Below are 27,304 nucleotides of genomic sequence, written 5' to 3'. Positions count from 1 at the left end.
TGACTGACCACCCTACTGGACATCTATCTAGGCTTTGTTCTTCTTGTATTATATTACTGCCTTTGAAACACTCTGAGACTTTATTACACCACACACACACACACACACACACACACACACACACACACACACACACACACACACACACACGGTATCCCCGATGGTAAGTGCAGCTCACAAGTTTCATTGCCCTTTCTGGTATATGGGCAACGTGCCCAGTTCCTCGTCGTCTCCTCCCCGTTGTCTTACTCCACTTACTTCTGGATTATACCGTCTGCATGGGGTCCTGAACTACACTTCACGGGAGCCTGGACCGGCTCCCATTACACACACACTCTACGCACTGTATGCTTTTTGCTTATTAAACTTTATTTAGAGTTTATTAGTTTTAATAAGTATATGGAGTAAAAATCTGTGCAGCTTAACCTGTTTCAATTAATTTTAACATACAGTAATTTCATGGGTCAGCACCTTGATAACACGCGGCTTGTGTTCTATTCATTAAAACCATTTGTTACCATGTCTCTTATGAGCTATTTTATTTACAGGAAAACACACTGACTGACAACCCAGTGTGCAGCACAGACAATTATTTGAATACCTCACAGAATGTCCTCATTCTTAAATCACTGGTTTTGTTTTACAAAAGGGACTTCTGTAGCACTTCTGCCCCGACACCAATGCCTTGAAAATTCCAGAAACAATACAACACACAACATGCAAAATAAGAGGATGACCACAAAGGAGATGGGGCCACATAGGGACAACTGTTGTCATTATGACATGCCTCATTTCCATATCTCGCTCTGTGTGCAAAAGGCTCCCTGTAAACTCTAATGTCCTCAAGGGACAATGATTTGACTATCATGTTACAATAAGAGCTACCTTCTCTCTCTCTTGCACTGGAGAGAAAGGCACTCTGTAAACTGTACCTCTCCGCAGAAGAGACGGACTGCACGCTGAGGACTGGATTCTGGGGTGGTCTTCTCAAAGGACCCAATCAGCTTTGCACAGATTCTGGAGGTGCATCTGTCTGTACTGCTTGTTGTACCAGATACTCTGCCAGTTTCTCTCTACTGGCATTGCCTGTCTGTCATTGTTTGGTTCTGCCAGCAGCAAGGACTTGTATCTATTAGTATCTTTTTAACTTGTATCATTCCTTCAAACCCTCTTTTTCTCCTTTCATTTTTTTTCTCCTACCTCCTGTGCCTTCCTGATTTGTGCTTCTCAGCCCCATTCCCCCTCTGTGCTGGTCTGCGCAGTGCAGGAGAATGGAGGTCATGTTGAGGATGCTGTTCCTGCCCTCTGTCCTCTGGACCAGCCCCACTGCGGACCCTCTTCACTGGTTGAAGAATATTTCCACAGACCTGTTCAGATCGCCGGGGGACATTATCCTCGGGGGACTGTTTCCCATCCACGAACTGACCAGCAACCTGAGTGAGAGGAGCCAGCCTGACGATGTGTACTGTGACAGGTAAAAAGTCTCTGAGCTGCTGTCAATGTCTGTCCTTAATATCTTTATATTCAAGCGGTCAGCCCTGTCCCATCTCCAACCTCAACCCCAACCTCAACCCTAAAACCTGTCTTTCTTCTTTAACCAGTTAGGATTCTACTGCTAACAGCTACACTAATGCCACAACACACACTGAAAACACTTATCACTGATTCTAATTTGCCATCGCTATGAATTATAGGTGTCTCAGCTGTTGTACTTGCCATGTGTGTGTTGCAACCGTGCAGTGTGCGCCACAGTGACTCTGTGATAGGGGTCCGTGTGTGTTCCAACAGTTCTTGCTACTGCTCTTCCCAGGTTAAACACATACGGTCTGAGCCGGGCGCTGGTGATGAAGTTTGCCGTGGATGAGATCAACAACACTCCTGACCTGCTCCCAGGCACCAGGCTAGGGTTTGAGGTGTATGACTCGTGCAAGCAGGCGTCGGTCATCATGCGGCCAACCATGCTGTTCCTCAGCGAAAAGCACTCCAGGGGGATCCGCGTGCTGTGCAACTACACCGGCTACAGCACACGCGTGCTGGCCGTCATCGGGCCCTCGACCTCCGAAATGGTCTCCATTACCGGCAAACTCTTCAGCTTCTTCCTGATGCCGCAGGTAACCGTGGCAACAGGGCACCACGGAAATGTCCCAGAGAAACCCAGAAACCAGTTACATCATCACGGGGACAAGTAAAGGTTTATTCCACGCTGAAAAGAGCAGAAAAGAAACACAATGTTCCGGCTTTAGAGGCTTCCTCGGGTGTGAGGAAGAGAGGAAAGTCAGCAGCTGATAAAGCAGGGGAGAACCTAGGCCAGGAGTTACTGACGCAGCTCCCTACTGGAACTAAATCATCACAGGCTTTCACCTCACACTCCCCAGCGCCACAGAGTCACAGCGAATGAGAGTGTAATTGTGATGGATGTTGTGTGTCACTTGATTCCCAGATCAGTTACGGAGCCACGAGTGAGAAATTCAGCGACAAGATGCTCTTCCCCTCGTTCCTGCGCACCGTGCCCAGCGATAAGCTGCAGGCCGAGGCCATGGTGCACCTGGTGCTGGAGTTCGGCTGGAACTGGATAGCGGTGGTGGGCAGCGAGGACGAATACGGCAAACAGGGCGTTCTGCAGTTCTCCATGCTGGCCGCCCAGCAGGCCATCTGCATCGCCTATGAGGCCCTGATTCCCATCTACAGTGACCCCCGGGAGGCTGTGGACGACATCCTGAATCGCATCAACCAGACCAAAGCAGGCGTGGTGGTGCTCTTTACTCTGACCGTAGCAACCAAGGCACTGTTTTCTCAGGTGAGAGACACACCCAGCGCTGTGCAAGAACAGCCCAGATTGAAAGAAAACAGGTCTGGCTTATAGCCAGGGTTTCGCTTTACATCAGCGGCAGCTCTTCCATTGCAAGTCTTTTTTTCCTGCTAATCCTTAGTTATTTCAGTAACTGTCAGCAGCGGAGTCTGTTACCCAGTTCTGCTGAGACTTCACATAGCTCTGCCAAGGCCCTGTGCTAGGACTTACGAAATATCAAAAGAAAATAAGGATCAACTGCCAAGCATTTTCTTTCTTTCTTGGCAAAGATAAAAGGAAGACTTAAGGGTTAAAAAAGTCGAAGTGACACTTGGTCATAGGGACTTCTGTTAAAAGCTTTTTCCACACCACATTGCTTCTGTGTAACAATAATACCCTGGTATTATCTGTCCACGTTTATTAGCGTATGGCCCTTCGTAATCCTGGTCTTCTGGAAAAAGGCTGCTACAGTTAAAATGGGATGTTCCCACAGGTGATCCAAAAGAAGATGAAAGCTGTGTGGATTGGCAGCACTGCGTGGGCTCTAAGCGAAGACATAACCACCCTACCTGGCATCCAAACAGTGGGCACGTTGTTGGTCTTCAGCAACAAGAACACCCAGCTGAGTCACTTCGAGATCTACGCCCAGCAGCTCTTCACCCTTCTGGAGCAGGAAAGGCTGCAGGAGAATTCCCTGGATCCCCCGACCTCCCCCAGTGCGACAGAGACCGAATTCCCCCTCCCAGAGCCCTGTCCGGACTGCTGGAACCTCTCCCAGGCCAACATGACCATGATCAGGGAGCCCCAGCTGCAGCGCACCGCCTTCAGTGTGTACTCCTCTGTCTACAGCGTGGCCCACGCCCTGCACCAGCTGCTCGGCTGCAGCGCCACGCTCTGCCGCAGGAAGGATGCAGAGTTCTTTTTCTGGCAGGTACATGATCAAGAAGCCTGTTCCGAAACAGCACATTCTGCAGAGCCCTTATACGTATGATCTCATACTGCCCATACCTACAGATCGAAAAGATCTGCCTGAATCACACTAACAGATCAATAGAGAAGATTTAAAATGCTGATGATCATTGTGTTATTAAAGGTAAGAATGGGTCTTTTTCAAGAATGAGTCATTAACGAGATGTCAAATTTGGTGGAGTTCTGTGCTGGAAATCTGCATCCTGCTAAACATTTTACCAGTTCACAGGGGCACATGGAAGCCATTAGTTGTCATTGACAAAATTACTGGAATTACTTGGAAGTACGGCCTGAATTTGGAAACAATGACTAGTTGAAAGAGGAAAACAGTGGTATATTCTAGTATCTCCAACCAATTAGCACGCCACATGCAGCAAATCATTTCCCTAGCTAATATTAAGAGCTATGATTGTTGCCTGTCCTAATGTTCTGTGTAACACCGTTGCTTTATTCAGGTTTTATTTTTATACAGCTGTGGCATAAAACTTACATTCCTAACAAAAAAAAAACCTTACTCAATAAGTGAGTGAATTGTAAGACTAGTCACACTTGATCAAGCCCTACAGAAGACAGAAGACAGTATGAGTTGTGAATCTCTAGGTTACCGTGGCAAAAGGAGAATTCCTGAGCTGTGCTGTCGAAGTCTACCATTGCCAAATAAACCTGTAAGCACACACAGTCCTCCAGGGGTAACCAGAGCTTCACAGACATGTGAAAACTGTGCTAATAAATAAAGAAGCTGAAAGCTGACCTTTTTAGACAACTCTTTTGTGAAAACCACTCAGTATGGAGCCATGAAAGACAGTGACCCCACAAATGGGACTACGGGAGACTGAACACACTTCACATTTTTAGCGACTGCATATAATGTCCTTCTATGCATGCAAGCTGTGGACATGCGTGAAGCTCACCTTGAGCCAATCCTTCTGGTTTATGGTCCATGACACCCAGTTCTGACCCATTTTCCATGCTTACCAGACTTCATTGCTGGGTCAAAGATTTTCATACTGCAGGTGTTTCAACCGGCCACGTGTCCTGTAAATATCTGTACGTACTCTCTCTCTCCTCACAGGTGCTGGAGGTGCTGAAGAACGTGTCCTTCACCATCAACAACACAAAGGTCACGTTTGATGTCAATGGGAACCCCAGTATTGGGTATGAGGTCTTGACGTGGCGCTGGGATAGAGATGTGTTGCGCTTCCAGAACATCGGCACCTATGAGGGCAAGCTGGTGTTGAACAGGAGCCTGATCCACTGGCACACAGAAAATTCACAGGTAGCATCCAGAACAAGTCACTCCCAGTGAGATATAACAAATGCATGCTTGACGACAAATACTAAATCCAGGGGCTTTTCATTTCATCCTGTTGAGCTTATTGTGGATTTGTAAAAGAGACAAAACAACAAAGGCTTTGTTTAAGCGAAACGATTTTGTCAGTCATGCTGTGGATTTTTTCACCCCTGCATTGCTGTTGTGCATTTGTATCGACGAGCTGCAAAACAGCTCTGACCACGTATTGCTACTCCCCAGATGAGATGAGAGAGCGTGTTTTTCAAGCACTATTACGAACGAGTTGTTATGAACCCCGAGCGGGTCTCTAAGAGAGTCCGATGGCTAACGAGTCCGAGAAGAGCGAGGCAGCAGAGTGGTCAGTAGTTCCAGGCGAGGTCAAATGCGGGTGGAGAAAACAACAAGGCACACAAATCCAAAAGGGGCGAGATGAAAAGGAGTAGCCGAGAGGTCCAAGGTTAGAAGGGTCTTCGTGTCGGTGGTCAGAGGTTTGAGGACGATGCAAGCTCAGGAGGTGGATAGATTCCTAATGGAGGGTTTAAAAAGTGAAGGAAGAGGAGATTGAATAATGAGGATCAATTGACACCGGCTGGCCTGTAACAAGCACAGCTTACCAGTCTGGGGAATGAGGACCACTGTGGATCCCCAGGGCAATACTAGAGGGTTTATTCAGAAAACATTTCATGTGCATAAAAACCTCCACTGAATGAAGCCACAACAATCCTGGCCAAAGGTCTCTAAGGAGATCCTGTAAGGGTGCAGCTGGGGAGGTGGGAGAGGAGCACAGAGTTGAAGGCAGCCAATATTTAAGAAGTACGAGATTATAATTTGACCCTTTTCCAAACTTCTGTTTAACAACTCCCGAGAGTGCCAACCATCAGATCATCTTGAGCACGTTCTCTTATCAGTTACCCCTATGGATATTTTATATTTGTTGAAGATCTTAATCTGTGTATTATTTCCTTTACCATTGTTGTTATTCAGCTATTGATGTTTGCTTCCTCAGAAATTGAGTTACCTTTAATAATGGCCTTCTATTACCACTCATTGTCACTTGAGTGCATTACTATCAAAAATATATGAATTACAACTAGTGGAACTACAGTAGCTGTTGCAGTAACACTGGGTAACATAACTTTATCCCTGTCATTTCCATTTCTATGTTGAAGTAACTGCTATCAGAGATTAATTTTAATGCGATTGATTACTCCGACATTGTGACTACAGATGCCTTGGTGGCAGCCAGTGTGACCCCTGCCCTTTCCCTTCTCGTCCCTGGGGCTTGTCTGCAGGTCCCCAACTCCACCTGCTCCCCAAACTGCACAGCCGGACAGGTACGCAGGGTGAAGGGCTTCCACTCCTGCTGCTTCGACTGCATCGACTGCAAGGAGGGCACCTTCCAGAACAACACCGGTATGTCCAGTGGTTTACATGGATTGTTTTGAAAGATAATACAGTAGGTAGACACTATCCCCCTCTCTTGGCCTCCCAGTAATCTGTTACTGTGCAGAAGTCAACACGGCCTCCTTAAAACGCATAATAAACACTTCCTGAAGGAGAACAACAAAACATATCTTTACAAATCTGTAAATAAAGGGGTGAGGATCATACTGAGTTAGATCCTCTTAATGAAGGTAACAGTCATACTGAGTTAAGATTAACCTCACCCCCTAAATCCACCATGATAACATAAAGGAGCTTTTGCAACACTCTAGAAATCACAAGAAAGTAATTTGTTACTTATCATAACAATGTAAGAAAGGTTGCAAAAGAGAGGGGGCCATTTGGTTCTTCCAGTTTGGGTAACTTAGTAGCTAATTGATCATTGCTAAACCAATGATCTCATCCAGCTGTGTCTAGAAAATAGCCGAGGTATCTGCAAGCATACCTGCTGTATCTGCTGTATTACCTACTGTATGCTGCACCAGAATGGCGGATGAGTGTCCCCCACATGGATTCTGCACTTCAGTGGTGGATGAATAGGGTCGCCACCTATATGTAAAGTGTTTTGTCATCCTTTGGAATGAAAAGCAATATGTCATTGCAAGGAATTATATAGCTAGCTCACTCCTTTTACTCTTGTGTTCTCTAAACCCCATCTCCATTTCCTCTTTCCATCACACCCTTGCCCTTCCACTCCTCTCTGTCCATCTCGTTCTGCTGACAGAGGACTTCCAGTGCACGGACTGCCCTGACCGCCAGTGGTCTACCCTGAGGAGCACCAGGTGCACAGACCCCACCTATCACTACCTGAAATGGAATCAGTATGAGTCTCTAGGGCTGATACTGGGAGCGGTGCTCGTCCTGGCGGGCCAGGCGGCAGTGGGCGTGCTGTTCCTGCGACACCGGGGGACCCCCCTGGTGCAGGCTTCGGGGGGACCTCTCTGCGGGGTGGCCCTGCTCAGCTTGACAGGAGGCTGCGCCAGCCTGTCCCTGTTCCTGGGCAAGCCGGGTGATGCAGTGTGCCGCCTGCAGCAGCCCTTCAATGCTTTCTTCCCTGCTGTGGCTCTTTCTATCATCCTAGCCATCTCACTACAGGTAAGGCACAGACACCCGCAAACACTGCGGGGCTAACCTGGCCTGAGCATCTTAAACCTAACTCTGTGAACACCTGGAGTCAACTCCTTTCTTTCCAGGATGTGCCAAGGTGGTTGACATCCTTATTTAACAAAGCCAAATAAAGCACAATGGAAGGATTCACTTTATACATTACTGGGCAATCAGAGTAGCCAATGTTGACATGCAAGCACAATACTGTATAATAAATAGCCATCTAATATCATATGTGGTGTCATGTAATCGAATAAAATGAGGAATGATATAGTCCAGTTAGTGTCCTGCATCATCGTCGATGCTGTTATTAAGCTGCAAGCCACCCTCATTGTGCCACCCCCTCCCTTCTCCCCCTGTAGGTGATCTATGTGACAGAGTTTCCGGGGGTGACCCCTTCTCGGCTGGACTCTTTGCGTGGGCCGGGCAGTTGGATGGTGGTCCTGACGCTGTGCAGTGTGCAGGCAGGGCTGTGCGGCTGGTTTGTGCAGGAGGGGAGGCCTCTGAGCGAGTACGTGTCCAGGATGAGGATAACTTTCGTGGAGACCTTCCTGCGCTGCGAAGTGGAGCCCATGGTGGGCTTCGGCCTGATGTACGGCTTCAACGGCCTGCTAGCTCTCATCTCCTTCATGTGCACCTTCATGGCCCAGAAGCCCGCCAAGCAGTACAACCTGGCCCGGGACATCACTTTCTCAACCCTGGCCTACTGTGTGGTGTGGGTGGTCTTCATCCCTATCTACACGGGCCTGGGGGAGATGAACAAATCTCTGGCGCAGATGGCCGCAATCCTGCTCAGTAATCTGGGTCTGGTGGCGGCTTATTTTTTCCCAAAATGCCACTTGCTGCTGACTCACCCTGAACTCAATACCGTGGACTACTTCCGCACCTACCTTGAAGGTGCCCCCCCACCCCAGGATGGCCAGGAGCAGTAGATCTCCTCACACCACTTGCACTGGTCCTTTCTGCTGTCACTCCTGGGTAAACAGCACTGACATTGCATATCATTGTCCTGCCCTAACAGTTTGCCCGAAGAACTGTTCATTTATATTTCTTTCTTAAAAGATATTCTTCTCATGTATAAAATATAAACAATTATATTTATTTGTAGTTTTATACAGTTTGTAGTCTGCTGTTATTCTGTGATTAATGCTTCACTTCAGGGCATTCACAATCTCAGTTTATCCTGGTTTGTAATGAATAAACCTCTTTCTTCATTCTTATTACATTCACAGCAGTATTAGCTGTTTTTCTGGCTCCATAACATTGTTTATCATATGCATATTTTATTATTTCATTGTCGGATGTTTGAGTTTTGTTAAATAGATTTTGCTGATGCAACCGGAGAGGTCTCAAAAACTCAAAACTGATATTCAATGTACCCAGAAACATAAGAGATTTAAGTTTTAAACGTGAACTGTATGGCAAGTGTATGAACGTGAAAAAACTTAACTTTCAACAGATCACTGACAAATGGCCCATGAGTAAAAACAATTTAACACGAAACATCTCAGATCTAAGATTTATTTTTTTCGCACTCTCAACGACTTGAAAGTAATGCTAGAACTATTTGTGAAAGCGAGAAATTTTGCAGCAACTGCCAGCATACTGCATATCGTACAGGAGGTCTCTCGTTCATTCACAGTTATATACTATTATGGAATAAAGGATAAACGAATAAAGAAATGTGTATCAGTCTTTCGCTTCACTGCGTCAAATGTCCTTTACGTAAAAACAGGTTTAACGCGTGTGTAAACTCTTCCCCAAATTGTAACACAGCGGCCATAACTGGCCGACCGCCAGCTACAGACTGGCTCAGCATCTCTTCCTGGAGACGGTTGCTAACAACTTGGAAGTGCAGGCAAGAGGAACAGGACGACAGCACCGCTGTAAATTAGATAGTGGTCCCGATAAAAATCATAATAAAAAAGCAACTGCACTCCACGGGAAGCAATATAACTTTCATTTACCACAGACAGGTAATAAATACATTACTGGTTTTCTTTCCGTTGTTGATGGCATTAAATTGCACGGGAACACCGACGGCCTCACTGAATCTATAAATGCAGGCTTTTTGTAATGCTGCAAATTATTTATGCTGTCGTAAATTGACAAATGAGCAGTTCGGCTTCAGATATTAAATATGCAGATTGATATTCACTGCACTGCAATGAGAATTTTAAAGTTAAACTTCCGCATGGAAAATACAGTACCTGACTCGTCATAGTATCACCTTGCATCTAAATATACAGTTTGAAAATTAATTGCAATTATAATGAACAAGCCTATATTTCTAAGTAAATGTTATCTTGTAGTGATATATACAGGCGACTTGTGTTGTGTATTAGCATTGCATTTGTCATCTCTGAAGTATTGTTTTGTTCCTTATCTGTATTGTGAACATTAAACTGATTCCAGATACTGGTTTGTTTAGAGTAGTCAGTTCTTAATAATAGACCGTGAAAGCCATTGATAAAACTGATTGCTTTTAAACAAACAAGGCTGTATTGATACATCAATCAAAAAGATCCCAATTGAGCACCGATAGGAATACTTAAAAACAAACATGGTATACTTTCCAATATATGTTCAGCTCAGCAAAGAACCTTATCATCAGCCCACATTGTTTATTGGCTCATGTCTGCAGGTTTAATAGTTCTGGTGCTCAACTTGAAGTACAAATCGATTATGAAATGGTATGATAAATTCAGCTATTTTATACTGACGTTCTTAGCATGACTGAAATTTTCGGGTGTTAAAGATGACACGCACCATGCATGTAGTACACCTCTGTCCATATGTACTACTGCAAGACCAAGAGAAACCAAGAGGTTTGCACAGAGACGGTAACGTGAAGAACATGTTATTGTTGTTATGAGGTGTTTTTCTAAGAATGAAATCGGACAATAAAAAAGTTATCACGAGAGACCGAGAACGTAAAAAACGTTTCGTAATAAACAAGGTTCCTCTTTCTACCCTTTGGTTACAAAAATTTGAACTCACTGCACCCTGGCTAAAGTTTGGGGCACATTGCTCTCTATCGTTTGACTCCGGTACTACAGCTGATATTTTATTTATGTGACTTTAACAGTACATGCTTCAAAGTTTAAAGATCACTATAGAGCAACTAGAAAATAAGAATATATCATAAGTTATGTATATACAGCAGCCAGCAGGCATGTCACCCTGCAACTCACAACTGGCAACCCACTGAAGGTAAGCAGGTGTGAGCCTGGTCAGTACCTGGATAGGAGACCTCCTGGGAAAAACTAAGGTTGCTGCTGGAAGAGGTGTTAGTGGGGCCAGCAGGGGGCGCTCACCCTGCGGTCTGTGTGGGTCCAAATTTCCAGTATAATGATGTGTACACTATACTGTAAAAAAGCGCCGTCCTTCGGATGAGATGTAAAACCGAGGTCTTGATCGAGGTCTCTGGTCATTAAAAATCCCAGGGCATTTCTCGAAAAGAGTAGGGGTGTAACCCCAACGTCCTGGTCAAATTTCCCATTGGCCCTTACCAGTCATGGCCTCCTAATAATCCCCATCTATGAATTGGCTTTATTACTCTGTTCTCCTCCCCACTGAGAGCTGGTGTGTGGTGAGTGTTCTGGCGCACTATGGCTGCCGTTGCATCATCCAGGTTGATGCACACTGGTGGTGGTGGAGGGGATCCCCATTACCTGTAAAGCGCTTTGAGTGGAGTGTCCAGAAAAGTGCTATGCAAGTGTAAGGAATTATTACTATTATATACATGGTCATGTAATTCAATTTGATTGTGAGACATTACATGAATATATTGTATATAGTAGCTGATTTCCTTAAGAAAACAGGGATGTGTCTGGAGAAAGTATTATGTAGTAAACTGATATCCCATTGTGAACTGCGATGTGATCTTTCTTTGATCTTTTCTCTGCTCCTCTGTCCTTTTCAAATGGTGCTCTCTTCATCCCTCCACCCTCCCTCTGCCACTGCCTCTCTGTCTCCCTCTACAGGAAGAAGAGGAGAAGACCATGCCTCGGGGACGATCAGCTGCCAGTATACACTCGGACAGCAGTGAGATGGACATCGATGGGATCGGTATGAGTTGTGCCTGCAGTGCTTCTTGGTTTGACAAAATTGCTTATAGTTCAAGGGCCTACATGACTGCAATATACACCATGACATTAAACTGTACATGGCACACAACATTTTTCATTTTGTACTAAAATACAATGATTGCATGGTGGAAAACACTCTTGCCTCACAGCTCTGGGTCCTAAAATTAAAACCAAATATTTTAGTTAGACCACCGCCCTAAAAATGCACTATATTTGGAAAGGCTGAATGTGAGCCTCTTTCATGTTATGGTATTGGGAATTCTTGGAAAAGCAACTTTAAAGCAAAACCATCCCGCAAAACATTTCTTCTGCTTTCTGTGGTAGAAGTGCCTGAAACATGAACCGTAACGTGCTGTGGGTGAGAAGGCCGAGCAGGTGGGTCAGTGTGCTTGTGGATGTGTTGCAGCAGAGACAGAGCTGGCCAAACTGCAGAGACAGTTCCGCATCATGGAGGGAGACCGGCAGGCTTACGGCATCGAGTCCCAGGACTTAATCCGAAGGCAGCTGTAAGTGCCTCAGGGCTTGTCCCCTTCACACACTCCCAGTGCACAGCCTTACGCTCAGCCCCATGTTCTATTAGTCTATTCTATTCTATAGTGTTTTATTACCAGGTCATTTTGCACTTTTGTTTTTTGGAAAGACCTCCATAAAACAATCAGTATTCAAGTTCAGAAGTTAATCATGCAGACCGCTCTGTTCAATACTAATATCAATAAGACTGAAATCTTTACGGCCGATTTAATCTCTGTTTTCACTGCAGTAACAAAAAAGTAGGCTTTATGGCATGGTGTTCTTGAATTTTCTTTTCCTACTTGTTGCACCTCCTGCAAACCCTGCGTTTAGACCTTGTGCTTTGCAGTCCTATTTATTTATTATTTCTGTGCTAACCAACTGTGGGTAAGCTCCTCAACATAGGATAAAAAGGTTTGTAACAGAAAAGTAATTTAGTGTTGCACAGATGAATATGCACTGTGCTCAAAAGGCTCCAGAACAGCGTCTAATGCTACTTTCTTTCCCTGATAAACTTCCTTGCACTATTCCTATGCATTCCACACTCTTAGCAGCTTTGAATATACATTGAAAAAAAAAAACAGGTATAAATCATACATGTTCAACTAACACAATAAATAGCCTACAGTCATATCATGACAATACGGTGTGCTGCTCTGGGCACTCAGGGCAGAAATGGAGAAGCTGCAGCAGGAGCACGAGGAGCTGCAGAGAAGCCTACAGGTGTCCGAGAGCCGTGTGAACCGCCAGCGAGACGAGGAGATCACACAGGGCCTGCGCAAGAAGCTGGGGAAGCACGACGAGCTGGAGGAGCAGCTGGCCAGGGAGAAACACACACTCGCGCAGCTGGATCAAGAGGTACCCCCGCAATAATGGCGCTGCACAGACGTGTCACTCAGGACACCACTGAACAGCAGACTGTGGGTCCTGAGTGCTTTCGTCCCGCAAGATTTACACTTTAAATCATCAGTTACACAAGGGCTGGGAAAAGGGTAAAACACACCCATTGAAGTAAATAAGAATTAGCACAATAAGTCATTGAATAGGTGGGGTGGAATGAAGTCAGAAGGCATTACAGACTTGAGGACTGGAGCTATAAACCCTTACCATACAACACATGAAAGGAATCAAAGAACAGTAGGCCTCACAGAGTTCAGGACTGCACATTAAAGGCATATTACAACACCAACAGTACAGTCACGTAGTAGTGGTACATGTTATTTGCATACTGAAAGAGAACAGTACTGCACTGGCGAATGGCAGTCAATAGTACAACACTGATGCATCACGATATCAGACCAGAGCAGCAGAGTAGATTTTGGGCAAACTCACCATTGTACTTGTCATACGTTTCCACGGGTGACAGATCCTCCAGCTGGAGCGCAAGCTGGGAAGTCAGAGAAGAGGAGGGCCCAGTGCGACCCAGGCCCAGAGACCTCAGCCCCTGCACACCCTGAAAGCCTGCCGAACCCTGGAAAACAAACTGGACCGGGTGAGCGACTTGAAGGCCCATTCCAGCCACCTCCAGCACTCGGGGCAGCTGGTTTCTTTAAGCAGTGGTATATATGCCAAGTAGCCATTCCTCTCACAATTCAGGGTCCCAAGACAATGCCAAATCGTGCCCTGAAAGAACGAGTAGCTGGAGAATTCTGACAGGTCTGCCTGATGTTGCGACAGTACTTCTTGAGTTTTTCAGATACCAACATGGATTTTCCTGCACTGCTGAGTGAAGGTTACATTGCATTTGCTGCAGTCTGGGTCAAAGTTTCATTTTCCTTTAAATAACAGTTTGAACAGCTAGAAGCTATGAAACAGGCTGCATGACTATTCCTGCAGGCTCTTACCCGGTTTAACGAGCAGCTGACCAAGAACGGCCATTTGCGAGAGGAGCTGGACACACTGCGAGTGGAGAAAGCCAGATTCCAGCAGCTGTACCGCAGACTGGACAAGGTACAGCAATACCCTGGCTACCCTCTACTGAATCTGGAACAATTGGGAAAAACAACAACAAGGATTAGAACGTCAAATGACTTTCCTTTAGATCATATGTCCCTTTTTGAAGAATACCCAATGCCCACCCCCCATTTTATTTGAACTAAAAACAGGCTTAGCATAGTAGCTTATTTCCTCAAGTTTTTCAACTCGTTGTCAGCCCTAATGGAATATGGTTTTAAGGACTGAGTCAGTAGAAAATATTTACATTGAAACAGACAATTCTCCTGCTATGAAATGAATTCATTTTATTTTTTTAAATACTGATCATCTACTGCTTTGATTTGAAGGTGGCAGAATTAAAGTTACAAATTTACAAATTCCAGCACTAGACTGTTAAAAAGCTATTTTGTGAGTTGTAATCTTTTATGCAAAGTGTTGTATGTGAAGGTTGCATGTATACAAAAAGGAAATGCTGAGAGGCAGGGATGAGTTAGGTGCCGGTGTTAGCGCAGGTCTCACTGCTGCTGTGCTGTCTCTTTCAGGAGCTCAATGAGATCCGCAAGGAGATCGGGGCTATGATTGACACCTCCACTGCAGCTTATGATGCCAGGTAAAAAATACCATTTACAATACTGATCTCGTACTGCACCCAGAGGGCAGAATACTGCTTTATATTCTAGAGTTGCTCTGCAATTAATTGATATGTGTCCTAGTATATACAGAATGAAAGCTAACCCTATGAATCCATTAATGTAGAAGAAATTCAGTGTTGACCACACACTGGACGTGTACAGTGTTGGATCAGGATGAATACTGTACGCTGAACCTCTGGCTATGTGCAGGTGAAGGTGCAAAGGGTGTCGGGCTGAGCAGTACAAACTGACAGTGAACCTGTTTGTCAGGGTGGAGGCCCAGTCCAAGATGGTGCTCTTGAAGGAGAAGGCAGTGAAAGATCTGGCCCAGTACACCGCCGAGATGAAGGAGCTGGAGAGAGTCATCGCACACGAGCGCCGGCTTAAGGAGTTCATGAACACCAAGAGCCACGAGAGGAACGGCCAAGAGGAGGGCCAGGACCCCAGCCGCAGGCAGGGTCAGACACGCCTGCACAACCCGTCTTAGTCACTGAAAGGGGAGGGTGCTGCACACAGAGAAACACTGTGAATGGTACTGAAACACTGACAACAGCACACAGATACACAAACCCACGGCACAGCCAGCTCAGGCTTGTAAACAGGACACCAGACATGCCAGAATGGGAGAGGTACTGTCCATGCACAGCAGCATGCTGGTGCTGGGATGGTACACAGAATTAATCGAGGAGGGGGAATCTCTGTGTCCACAGCGGAAGAGAAAGAGCGCAGGAAGGCTGATTCAGGACAGGACACTGCAGAATCCCTGGAGGAAGCTTTCCACAAGATCTACAATGTAACCGGGGAGAAGGACCTGGAAGTACTGGTGAAGAGATTCATCGAGGGTGAGTGTATACACGTCACGACTGGAGAGGGTTTTTGGACTTTCTCAGAGGCAAAATCCAGATAAACGGACAAATGCTGCTCCTTGCACTTGTTTGAAATTTGTCAGGTAAATAAAAGCTCATGCCAGTTTTCTTAGTAATGCTTTTTATGATTTTTAACCATCTGTACCATCTGTCTGTACGTGTAGTTGAAGATCGGAACTTCGCTCTCTTCAATTACGTAAACGAACAGAACAATGAAGCAGAGATGCTGCAGGACCAAATCAAACAGGTGAGCTGCAGGAAAGCTCCTTCCCTTTACCAAGCCCACCCTGGACTAGGCAACAGAAAACAGAACAGTTAAAACCTTTGCATAGTGTGTGTAGATTGTCAGCATCCTCAGTTTGTTTTTCCTTCAAGCCCTCCTTCATAACTGGAGCTTGAATCAAATCTTTGAGAGCAAGATAGAGTCTAGGCCAATCTGTCCCAGGATTCATTGCAGTAACGTCCTCTTCCACCTGATTCAGTACCACTTATGCAGCATCTCTTGGGGGTCATGGGGGGTTGGGGGGTTCAGACTTCCTAGGCTTCCTGGCCAGACTGTCACTCCTCTTCAGACAGGAACACCATAGAGCTGAACTCAAAATCCAAAATCATTCTGGGACTTTTGCAATCTTCCTATAACTATGTTTTTTTTACTAAATGTCAGTCTTATCCACTCTTCTGCTTATTGTTTCAAGTATGGATCTAGTCTCTTGTGTGATGTTGAATCTTAATGCTTTGTATGCAGCATAAGTGCATGTAAGACTCACTCTCAAATAAGCAGCCCATCCTTAAATGTCATTATTTTATCAATAATCTATTGCCTTCACATCATAACCAGCATATGTCTGTTACTATTGATATTTACTTAAATAAATAATTTAACCTGTACTCAGATGTGTTAGGACAAGTTTAATATGATCAATATGCACTAGACTCTGATTTTGCTTTAGTTTAACAATGCCATTCACATAAATGTGCAGTAGCGCACTGTGGCTGGGTTTGCCCTATGTGTGAGGGATGTGCTGTCTGTCAGATCCAGCAGGAAATGGCGCAGTTCCGTTCCTTGGGTCTGCGTTTGGAGCAGGAGCACAAAGCACTTCTGCAGGACATTGAGCAGCAACAACAAAATGCAGAAGGGCAAGCACAGGGCTATGAACTCCGAGCCACAGAAGTCAGCAAGATCCTGGACCAGCTCAAGACAGGTAGCAATGGCTGTTCAGTCACAGTGCTCTCTATAAAGGAACTGAGATAATTCAGAGTGGTTAAAAAGATAAAATCACTTTAAACTCTACCGAGAACCAGGGGTATGAGACGGGATACTATGAGACAGGGACCAACTGATATTACAATATTAGGAAGATATTAGAAGGGAATGGGTCAGGACTTGTATTGAATGGATGTTTCTTTCAGAAACTGTTAAGCTTCTGTGTTATCATGTGATGTTTTAGTATGTAAAAGTGCCTTAAGTGTCTCACTGTATTTTTTGCTGTGCTGTAGGAATTGGTGCTGTATTCAGTAAAATCGACTGTGATCGCTCAGTGATTGAGGACATGCTGGGATCCTCTGCTGGGATCAGAGACACCAACATCATGACATACCTGGGACTAGTGGAGCAGAAAGCCAATGAGTTGCTGACTGTCCAGTCATACCTCAGTTCTAAGGTAACCAGGCCCCAAGCACTCCATTGAAGGTTTCACCATCTGTGGCTATCACGATCCTGAATCTAGCAGGCTTTCCATTTTGTCTTAAACTATAAACAGCTCTTCATCCCCTCATCTGCAAGAAGTGTTAAACTAAACAAAGTTAGATTAGAAACCTTCTGGATTTGGATTCCACACCCCACAGTACAGATTGGGCAATCCTTGCTATAAATTGTACATAGAAAAGTGGCGCAAAATGCTAACATACACACAAGCACAGATACACTGACAGTGAAATTCCTCACTAATTACAAGTTCCTGTTGACATCTCATAAGCAAACCCACACAGATAGATCAAACACACACACAGAATTGAATACAAACAAAGGTACAACACAAACGAGCATCCAAAAAATTACAGACTGACATCGACCAGACTTGTACACACATATTGCAGGGAGTGAAATATGCAGATCACCTTTACTCTTTGTCTGCAAACATATATGCTGTATAATTTGTTTCATTACTGCCTCCTCTGCTACAGGACTACGAAAAAGATTATGACCCCAAAGAAGTTGCTCGTGTCCTGTTAGGTCAGAGCCCAGAACTTCCCTTCCAGAACCTGTCCATCCAGCCACCCTCCACTGGGTATGTACCTATCCCCATCTAATCCATTCAGGCTCAGAAACGCTGGACAGTGTCAGGATGAATGTGACTTGTGTGAATATATCCTGTCTGTTTTCACGAGGATCTTTCACCTCAGTGTGTAATGTGTCCAAGGCTCTGATCTCATCTATAAAGAAAGTCTGAAGCTGTTGTTACTGTATATGTGGATATGTGCATACCTCAGCAATGTATGCAAAACTGCTCTTGATTGCATGTAATGCTATTTCTCTGTGCGAGCCAGGGAGGACTATGACACAGAAGAGTCACTACTCACAGATGAGGAGGAACGACCACTGACCCGGGCAGAGCTGCGCCAGAGAATAATGAAAGGGGTGAGTGAGATTACTCTCAACAGCACGCTGCCTATAGTTCAACACCAGCACACTCAGCACTGTCTCACCCAAGTTAGCCAGTGAGATGTGTTGTGATTTTTACCACATTAGGTCTGTGAGATGTACCCTTTTATACCGCGGTCAGTGAGCTGTGCTGTGTTTTGCCCCAGGTACTCCAGAAGGAGAAAGCCAGTCGCCCTGAAGGAGGAAAGGAGGTCAAAGCCTCCAAAATAAATGTGGCCTCCACCACAAAGAGGCGCTCTCAAGAGGCCTAAAGCTGAAGTGGGAAGCAGCATGTCTTTCAGCATCTCTTCACGCATTAGATCCACACATGTTGTGATCTACTATGCTATGATGCCTCATGACCAGCCCAGACTGTTACACCCCTTACACACAGGGAAACTCTTCTGTCTCCAGTGCTTGGATTCATATGCCAATCCTGATTCTCAGAAAAACCTTAATGTACGAACAACCTGTCTTCTATCATAATCTCCACCAAGGCTCCCAAACATGCTTCCAAAAATACCAATACCTTTTCTTCGTCTCAAAATTGTGATAGCAATGAAAAACATTACAGCACAACCATCAAACCTGTAGGTAAGAACTGGTGGGTGTGAAATTGGTCAATTTTTAGCCCTAAACAGATCACAGCCTTTAAACAAGCATGGTCATTGTCAGAATTCAGAGGTCAGGCAGTGTGGCACAGCTGTGAACTTCTGCCGGCAGTGTTAAAGGAGTAACTCACATGGTGATTGGAACAGCCCCTTGTTTACCTAGGGATGGAGTAATTCCTCATTCTCCCTGACCAATTTCACCACCACTAAATTAAATTAAATACACATTAAAAGACATTTAGTAATACGTCGAGCAAAAAAAAAAGAAATTTGTTGTGACCGACACTTGCTTGCTGTCTAGATGTTACAGCTCTCTAGCAGTAGAGGGCAGCAGAGCTTCAGCTGTGCCTTCAGTCCGGATAGACCTGCAGCCTATCTGATCTCACGGACAGAATAAAGGCAAAGACATCCTGGACCAAATCATAAAATAGAGTCAAGCACAGAAATATTTTTAAAATGCTTTATATTATTTAGAATTTGAGCTATGAAAAAGGAGCAATTAGTTACAAATCAATGTCAAGAAAACACAATGGTTGTGGTACTGTACTCTGCCAAAAGAACTCAATAACCTTTATCACCATGCCTGCATCCATCTGTACAGCCTCCATCACTACACATGAAATTTGTCATTTAATTTTTTTAATTAACAGCATTAAATCTGAAAGATTCCACATATTTTATATACAGTGCGTACAGTAAAAACAGAGGACTGGAATGTCACATAAAAGTTGAGCTATATGAGTATGTAATTACCGTGCGCTTGTTGTAACATGTAGTCAGTGCCTAATCAGGTTCAAGTATTCTGTATTCTGCCTTAAGACTGTTACACTTCTGTTATCTATGTAAAAACATGTGACAGATATTAAAAATTAAAACGCAAACATTGCCCGTCTTGTTTTTAAAATTCAAAGTATCTTTTAATTTCATAAATCTTTCTTGGTCCTATGAAGTGAAACTTACTGAAATAATATTATATATTATTATATTATACTTGAGGAGAAACAACAAAATCTAGAAGAGCTCAATGATTTTTTAAAAAGTTCATTAAAATAGTTCTGTGATTGTACAATGAATGACATCATTGATCCCATTCAACCATGCAATAGTTTGATTTTTTTTAAATCCCTTATAAACACCCATGCTAAATATATAGAACATATGGATGTTTTTTTTTCTCTGTGAAAAAATAAAACATTTCTGCATTGTATTGAAGTTGTAACAAAAGTGTGGCTTGGACTTGAAAATATTGTGACATGAAGTTCTTTCTAAACATTTCTGACACCTCCTTTCCTCCAGCCTCTAGCAGTGATGAAAACAATATGCTATCATCCCTCTGCTCTTGTTCAAGGAAGTTACCTGAGGATCAATAGTAGTGTGTTCCATAAGCTAATGCCCGTTTCCATAAAGTAATATCTTTTTCTCTTAGTGTTCAAAACACAATGGGAGAAAAAGTCGTCACTGTGAGTGAATTTAAAAAATAGAGTCCAGCTAAACACCGGCTGGGATGAATGCAGAATGCTTGTCAGCAGACTTCAAGTTAAGTAGGTATACAGTATGTGGATGCAAATGTCTCAGTCTTCCTCGAAATATTAGAATAGGAATATGCATTATATTAAACACTGGAAACACTTTTTTATTATTGAAGTATGAATTTAAATTACTACTAATTAGGGATATGAGTACATTAATTAAAGCCTACATGTTTTAATATTATATATTGTTGTGAGTATACCTCTATAATTACATGCAAGCAATTAGTCCTGTCAGTATTTTTTAAATGTTAAATGAATAGTTTAGATGGTGGGAGGACAGCGGGAGTTTAAATAACTGAATAATAAGAAGTGTTTTTACTTCCTCTCTGGCCTACAGCTGTAGGAGGATATAGGCAAGTTCATGTGCTACAGTTATTTTCGGTTTGTTTGCTTGTAAATAGTTATGTTTCCATTATAATCAGCTTTATGAGGTCCAGAGGAGTAACCCCTGTGTTGGTAACTGCTCACTTTGGGATATAAAAGATGGATTTACAGCTCCAGTTGTCTTGAAGGACTGTCTTCTAGCAGGCAGATGGGCATGAGGCATCATACCTCTACAGACAGCTCCCTAGGGTGTCCCTACAGCCCTTGTACTGCCAGCTCTTCCTCTGCGGCTCACAGTACTTTGGGACAGTCCAGGGCTGTTCTCCTAGTCCTGGTCCGATCCACAGAAGACGACTCGGCCCTCCCTGCGTGCACGCTCTGCCTCGAACACCAGTCTGTGACTGGCCAGGGTCTCCTCTGGGCCGGTCAGGATCAGGGAAGTGTCGCCACTCTGCACACAAACACAGACAGGACACACTGCGGACTACAGAGCTAGTGCTACTGCGTATGCACTTGACTGCATTGACATTGTACTGACTATATTTCACCACACCAGCATTAAGCTTTACTTTATAACTCTCTTTGGGATTGTCCCTGTGCTGGACAGTGGGATTTCCCTGCTGTATTGCTTTGGTGTTGTAAAGGCGCTATATTATTTCGTTCTACGACCGCAATGCAGGCCTCAAGCACTCTGCAGTCCGATGTGTTCGATGAATGACCATGGCTCGTTATGGCAGTGAGCCTGCCACAGCTGGGAGTGCTTCTCTCTCAGCGGCACGGCGATTGTGCCTGGTACTTACAGCCACAGCGGAGATGAAGCCGTCTATGAGGTGGTAGTCAGCTCCCCCATGACCCCACAAGCCAAGGTCCTCCAGTGCTCCGATGTCGACTTTGTGCTCAGTGGTTCGCCGACTCAGGAAATCAAAGACTCGGACCAGAGAGCCGTCTTCACAATGGAGCTCCCCCTGCAGGAACACAGCGGCACCTCAATTTATTCCTCACCCCTGAGCTTCTCCGGAAAGAGAAAAAAAGAAATACAGTATCTGTATCTGTCGGAAACTTTTGACCTGAAAAGTTCCCTCAGAGCAAATAATTATTATTCCAGCTTCTGATGAATAGAGCTTACAGTAGCTTAGACAGTTATTTAATTGACTGTTATACATTAACCTACAGTTAATATATTGTGTTTTTTTTCCATCTAACAGACTGGGTTTTGCCTCCAGAATAATCTGATCTCATCGTTGCCTGTGATCACATTGGCTGCCTTTAGCAGGTCTCAAGCCAACCAGATGTCAGCTGTAAAAATCTCAAAAGGTCCTAGTGCCATTTCTGCTTTGCAAAATTATGCCTCTGGTTAAAAACCGAAAAATGTTAAATTCCACATTCAGTCATCTCCATTAAAACAGAAAGCGAGCCAGGCAGCAGTTTACACAGCCTGGCAGGGCTGGGGGACAGCTCTGTAAGCAGCTATTGTTTGGTGGCGGCTGTGCGAGTCTATATTTACATGTTTATACACACAAAGCTATTTTAACCTACCTATTCAAACACCAGATTTAGATCATGCAGGAACAATACATCTGATTTAAAAAGAAACTGTAGACAGGGAAACAGCGTCGAAACAAAGGATAACTAAAAAAAGAGTCCAACTAAACTTCTGACTCTCAGACTTGTGCCCAGCGCAACCACAGAACTGCCCGGCTTTTTTTGTCTCACAGACACAGCTTAGCCTGTGCTCAGTTCTCAGAGGTTAATCCAACTAAGCAAGTCAGCCTGCGTTTGCCTGGAACACAGACAAAACTGATGAATCAACAGAGTGGCAAAAATAACTCAGGACCAGGTGGAACCATTCAGAATCTACTTAAAAGCAGTGGTTTCTCTCGATACTACTGTGTTACTTGACTTGTGTTATACCATGCAAGCTGAGTTGTAGGTATATTGTACTGGAAAACTGAACCTCATAAGTTGTTTAGGAGTCAGAAATATTACCTCACAAGATTTTCTTATATGTTTTACGGGTTTCACAGCTGTACTAAAGTGATCCACCAGATTTTAAGTTCAGCTATGCGCAAAATGTTTGATTTCAAATGTATTGTCGTTAAGAGAAGGCAGATTTAAATTTGATCTTCTAAGGTTAAGCACGGGAGTGAAAACTGGAAATCAACAGTCAAGAATGCAAATATCCACACACAGACACATAGAGATGCAGTCGTGCAGACAGAAACATGGCCATACATGCAAACAGCCCATCTAGCCTCCATAATTGTTTCCTCTGGTCTGTGGTCTAACGCTGCAGCACCAGAGACAGAGGAGATTCAGCACAGGGAAGTGAAACTGTAGCAGTCCATGTCTGTCATTTATGGCTTTAATTTATTTGCACAAGTTAATCTTTTCTGAAGCGAGCTTTGCTGAGTGATCCCATGCCCGGACTGTGAAACAGAAGGGGGAGGGGGAGACAGAGGGAGGGAGAAGGAGGGGGCAGGTTGCCTTTGAAATTCGACCCTTATTTCACCCCCACCACCACCACCACCTCCTCCATCTCTCAACCCACTCTCCCAGTGCACACGGCACTCTCTGTTGCCATAGAAGCACTCCCTTTAATCAGACCGGAATCTCATTTCCTACTGTTGGCATGACAACGGCTCTCGGTCAACCGCTGAGACTAGCCGCACCAATCACCTTTGAGCAGACAGGAGAGAGCCAGTCCCCTTCACTTAAACCCACCCAGAGACAACCTTCCTCTGATCTCTTTCTCCTATTAATCTCTCCTCTCCACCCCCTACTCACCCTCTCTTTCTCTGCAAGCTCCCCCTCTTTCTGATTCAAGTCCCATCTCTGAGCCTGCCTCTGTCCCTCAGGGCTCTCCCTCTGCCTCCCACAGCTCCTGCCAGGCCTGAGCTCTGCCTCGGGACCCCAGCATGCGGTCTGCCCCTCTTCCTTCTTTCTCACCCCCTTCTCCCCCTGGCGTTTCGTCGCTGGGTTCGTGTCACAAGAGAACAGCCGCGGCAGTCACAATTCAACACGACCCACACGACGACGCACATCAGGGAGGCCCTGTCCAGTCCCAGAGAGGACAGGAACAAAGAGTGTCGGTGCCGGGAACGTCAAGTGTCCCCCACTAATGGGGACAGGTAGAACAGTATCGTGGCTCGACTACAGTGTAGGTCGAGCTCTGCGGACCTGGGTTCGAGCCTCCTTTGGGGTACTAGCCCACTGTGACTGGCGTTCCCCAAGCAGCAGTGTGTCATTGGCCGAGTGCCGAGTGACTCTGAGTGCCAGTGACTCCTGTGGCCTCCTGGGTGTTTGCAGGCATGTGTTGCTGTCGGTGAGGGACGCGCCTCTCCTCCTGTCACCACTGAGCCTCCGGTGTAGGGCTGTGTTACCTGTGATGTGTTAGCAATAGGCAATAGGAGGAGTCTACCTGCACTTTCTCAATCTCCCAAGTGTGTGGAGGCAGGGACCTCGGTTTCACTTTCAACCGAAGGACCGTGTCTTTTTCACAATGTAGTGTCCCCATCACTATACTGGGACATTAGGACCAATGCAGGCCACAGGGTGAGCGCCCCCTACTGGTCCCACTAACACCTTCTCCAGCAGCAACCTTAGCTTTTCCAGGAGTCTCCCATCCAGATACTGGCCAGGCTCACACCTGCTGAGCTTCTGTGAGTAGCCAGCTGTGAGTTTCAGAGTGAAATGGTGCTGCACACAGCCAGCAGTTGTCACTTGCGCATGTGCACTGCTTTGCCTTTGTAAAATATCTTACATCCACCACTGGTGCCCTTGTACCTAATCCGAATACGTAAGACATGCAGTGTATACAGCATAAAGAAAAGACATTTACATCATTAAGTTAGGTCTCACCAGCATGATTATCTGAACTTTCTCACTCTCACTCCTTAACCCTGCACATACACTGCATGCACATACACAGACACACAAAACTCTCATTCAAACACTGGCATGCACACACCTTCACTCACAAACAGAGATACCTCATGCATGCTGCTGACACACACAAACGCTCCACACACATTGTCTCTTATCTAACCCCACCACTCTGGCCCATATCCTGTTCGTTTGTTTGCTCTCTCTCTCTCCATCTCTCAATCTCCCCTCCCTCCGGTCAGCATCCTGTGCTGGTAATGACTTGCCTCTTTCCAACCAATCTCTCGCTCCCTCTCTTACCACTGTGGGGCTCAATTACAGTCGCTGTCTTTCTCTCTCCTGTCTCCTTGGTCTCTCTCTCTCCTTCCCTCCCCCTACTCTCTCTCTTCTGATCTTGCTACCTCATTCTCTCCTCTCAAATTCAAATAGACTTTATTGCCAGATCTATCCCTATCAAACAGGACTTTTAGCAGGCAACAACACACAATATTTGAAACAAAGTATAAACCGGCCTTTGGGAGTAGCTGGAATTCTCCATAATATTTTTTCTCATGTGTAACCTTTCCCCTTTCTCGCAGTCTCTCTAGCTCTCCCACTCTTTTCCTCTCTCTCTGTGTGTTACTCCTCCTTTGCGCCTTTATCACTCAGATATTCAGGAAAGCTCCAGCAAGCCAAGACAGCCAGAGAAAGTAATGAGGAGAACGGGCTTCATTCTGTATGTCTGCCTCCTGCGACACTACACCCTGTTTTCAGGAATTCGTTCTGAAGTAACAGTTTGAGTTTCGTAAGATCAACTTAGCTCAACAAAAATCTCAACTAAAAAGCTTCAGTGGCGCCAGTTTTACCTTCTTTTTCATTTCTGTTTGAAACTACTTTAAACATTATTTACTTCAAAAACAGATGAGTAAGTTTTAGTTCACTGCTACTGATTGACAAATTCTGCAGTGTTCAAAGACTGACCTTCATAAGATGTATCAAAGCAGAAAGCAAGCCCAGACAAGGCAGAAACAACTACCGACTGGATTCTGAAGCCAGTGTTACAAATCACAAGACAATATGCTCATATACAGTACGTATGCCTATATTCAATGTTGTTTTCCCTCAGAGAAACTGAAGCTCTACTGTAAATGAGGGGTCAACATAAGAATGTTACAAATGAGAAAAGGACATTCAGGCTGATAGTAGCTAAATGATCTGAGGATCTTATCCAGCTGTTTTTTGAAAGAAGTCAAGGTGTCAGCTTTGGCAATATGGCTGTGTAGCTTGTTCCACACTCACACAACTCTTTGGGCTAAGATATACCTCTGGTTCTGCTTTAAATGCACTTGAATGGGCTGCTGATTTATTTTCCAAAGCTTTGGTACAATTTTAATACAATGTATATATGTGTATATGCTGTACACATTATGTTTTTTTTTTAATAAAAAATTCTAGGATCAGAAAAGAAATGCAAGTTCAGAGCTGTGTTTCTTTCTCCTGGGAAGCACACTAACATTCGACTGTATGATTTGCAGCACATTGCCGGCAATAACAAAATACAAACGAATGTGCCTCCAGTTTTTTTAATCCATATATTTTAGATACAATGTAATAAAACACCTACCTGTTCATTTAGAAATGTTTTCATTAGATTGCTGTTCTAAACCTGTCCACAACCGAAAGATCTGAGCCCTTTGCAGTGTGTTTAAAGTCTCTGACAGCTAACTGTGTAGCTGAAATTAAGCAGGACTTCAGTAAAGTTAATTATATTAATAAAATACAAGCATTTTTCACCATATCTCCCCATGCTGATACATCAGAGCGGAACAGAGTACAAAGATCTGCCCCTCTCCCAGTTTGACTAAATATGGTGTCAAAAAGCTTAGGTCACTGTTTAATGTCAGAAAAAGGACCTAATTCGCAAACAGTTATCACATTATACTGAGAATTCATTTTTCATTGCCTAACCACAAGTCCTGAGGTTGTATTAAAAGAAACTTCTGGGAAAATCGCTCACTTCCAGTGAAAATGGGCAGTTCCTCATGTCTCATGCCTGCGCTAGGCTGTCCACCTGGAAATGAGTTCCGGCCCAGGAGCAGCACTGCGACCTAGAGCCCACCACAGTCCTGCTGCCCTGCCAGCGCTGTGCCTGTGGAATCTGGGCTCCTCCGTGATCCAAACTCCTCATTGATTCAGGAATGCCAGCTCTTTTTGCAGTTTTTTTGCAAACATTAACCTTTTAATGTGAGTGGTGACTGACAATATTCACACTACAGTACAACTGAGTTCAAAAGAGTTTCTTTTTAAATTTGAGATTTTAAGTTGGTAGCAGAAAATCTTAATTGACCCTATGGATGATTTGAGACCATCTAAACATTAAGAAAACTCACCATACCCAAAGCCTTTTTTTGGTCTTATTGGGAGTTTTAACTACCCAGTGACTGAAATCTGTACAAAAGTGAAAAAGGCTAGTAAGTGAAAAGTGTTTCTGTTTGGATCCTTTTGTTCAAAGTAGTGGTCAAACGCACTGTGACAGGTTTGTTTCTTTTCTTTAACACATTTCTCCCGTGTTTCATTTCTTCTCCCTCTCTCTTACTTCGGTTTAATGGCCCAGTGTGTTTATTTAGGCACCGAGCCTGGTGCTTTCCTGTTCTGCTTTGCCTGTCTCTCCTGCTCTGAACTCCAGCCTCCACCCAGCACCTC

The 27,304-nt window shown here is 44.6% G+C and overlaps 3 protein-coding genes and 1 long non-coding RNA gene across 7 annotated transcripts in view; 2 read left to right on the top strand and 2 right to left on the bottom strand.

Moving 5' to 3' along the window:
* Window positions 1–1,204: 1,204 nt before the first annotated feature.
* tas1r3 (taste receptor, type 1, member 3) lies at window positions 1,205–8,609 on the top strand. The gene is made up of 8 exons (XM_006642030.3): window positions 1,205–1,474; window positions 1,811–2,111; window positions 2,441–2,797; window positions 3,282–3,719; window positions 4,830–5,033; window positions 6,341–6,461; window positions 7,216–7,586; window positions 7,961–8,609. Exons 1-8 carry the CDS (start codon window positions 1,272–1,274, stop codon window positions 8,528–8,530), a joined length of 2,565 nt encoding a protein of 854 aa, XP_006642093.2. The 5' UTR covers window positions 1,205–1,271; the 3' UTR covers window positions 8,531–8,609.
* Window positions 5,027–15,114, bottom strand: LOC107075557 (uncharacterized). Its single transcript, XR_001477064.2, has 4 exons — window positions 15,026–15,114; window positions 14,044–14,182; window positions 13,532–13,670; window positions 5,027–5,574 (listed from the first exon to the last, which is right to left on the bottom strand). It is a non-coding gene; the product is annotated as an uncharacterized lncRNA (long non-coding RNA).
* Window positions 9,426–19,765, top strand: odad1 (outer dynein arm docking complex subunit 1). Of its 2 annotated transcripts, none has more exons than XM_015337014.2 (15): window positions 9,426–9,574; window positions 11,585–11,669; window positions 12,099–12,195; window positions 12,868–13,057; window positions 13,566–13,691; window positions 14,036–14,149; window positions 14,677–14,744; window positions 15,037–15,224; window positions 15,477–15,608; window positions 15,797–15,879; window positions 16,666–16,834; window positions 17,130–17,293; window positions 17,817–17,920; window positions 18,180–18,270; window positions 18,441–19,765. In XM_015337014.2, exons 2-15 carry the CDS (start codon window positions 11,603–11,605, stop codon window positions 18,543–18,545), a joined length of 1,698 nt encoding a protein of 565 aa, XP_015192500.2. In that variant the 5' UTR covers window positions 9,426–9,574; window positions 11,585–11,602; the 3' UTR covers window positions 18,546–19,765. The 2 variants fall into 2 exon arrangements, with proteins under 2 accessions (XP_015192500.2, XP_015192499.2); XM_015337013.2 differs by having other exon boundaries at window positions 12,096–12,195.
* The window catches only part of LOC102682744 (oxidoreductase P35), a 25,566-nt gene continuing 17,592 nt past the window's right edge, over window positions 19,331–27,304 (bottom strand). For all 3 annotated transcript variants that reach the window (XM_069183708.1, XM_069183709.1, XM_069183710.1), the window contains exons 13-14: window positions 21,541–21,705; window positions 19,331–21,191 (exon numbers count right to left, since the gene is read on the bottom strand). In XM_069183708.1, coding sequence (XP_069039809.1) covers window positions 21,066–21,191; window positions 21,541–21,705 — 291 coding nt within the window. In that variant the 3' untranslated portion in view covers window positions 19,331–21,065. The remainder of the gene's footprint in view (window positions 21,192–21,540; window positions 21,706–27,304) is intronic.

The sequence above is a fragment of the Lepisosteus oculatus genome, chromosome 25 (genome assembly GCF_040954835.1).
Source record: "Lepisosteus oculatus isolate fLepOcu1 chromosome 25, fLepOcu1.hap2, whole genome shotgun sequence".
NCBI classification, from domain to species: domain Eukaryota; kingdom Metazoa; phylum Chordata; class Actinopteri; order Semionotiformes; family Lepisosteidae; genus Lepisosteus; species Lepisosteus oculatus.
The sequence above is the reverse complement of the archived record's forward strand: the minus strand, read 5'-3'. Positions and strand labels throughout refer to the sequence as shown.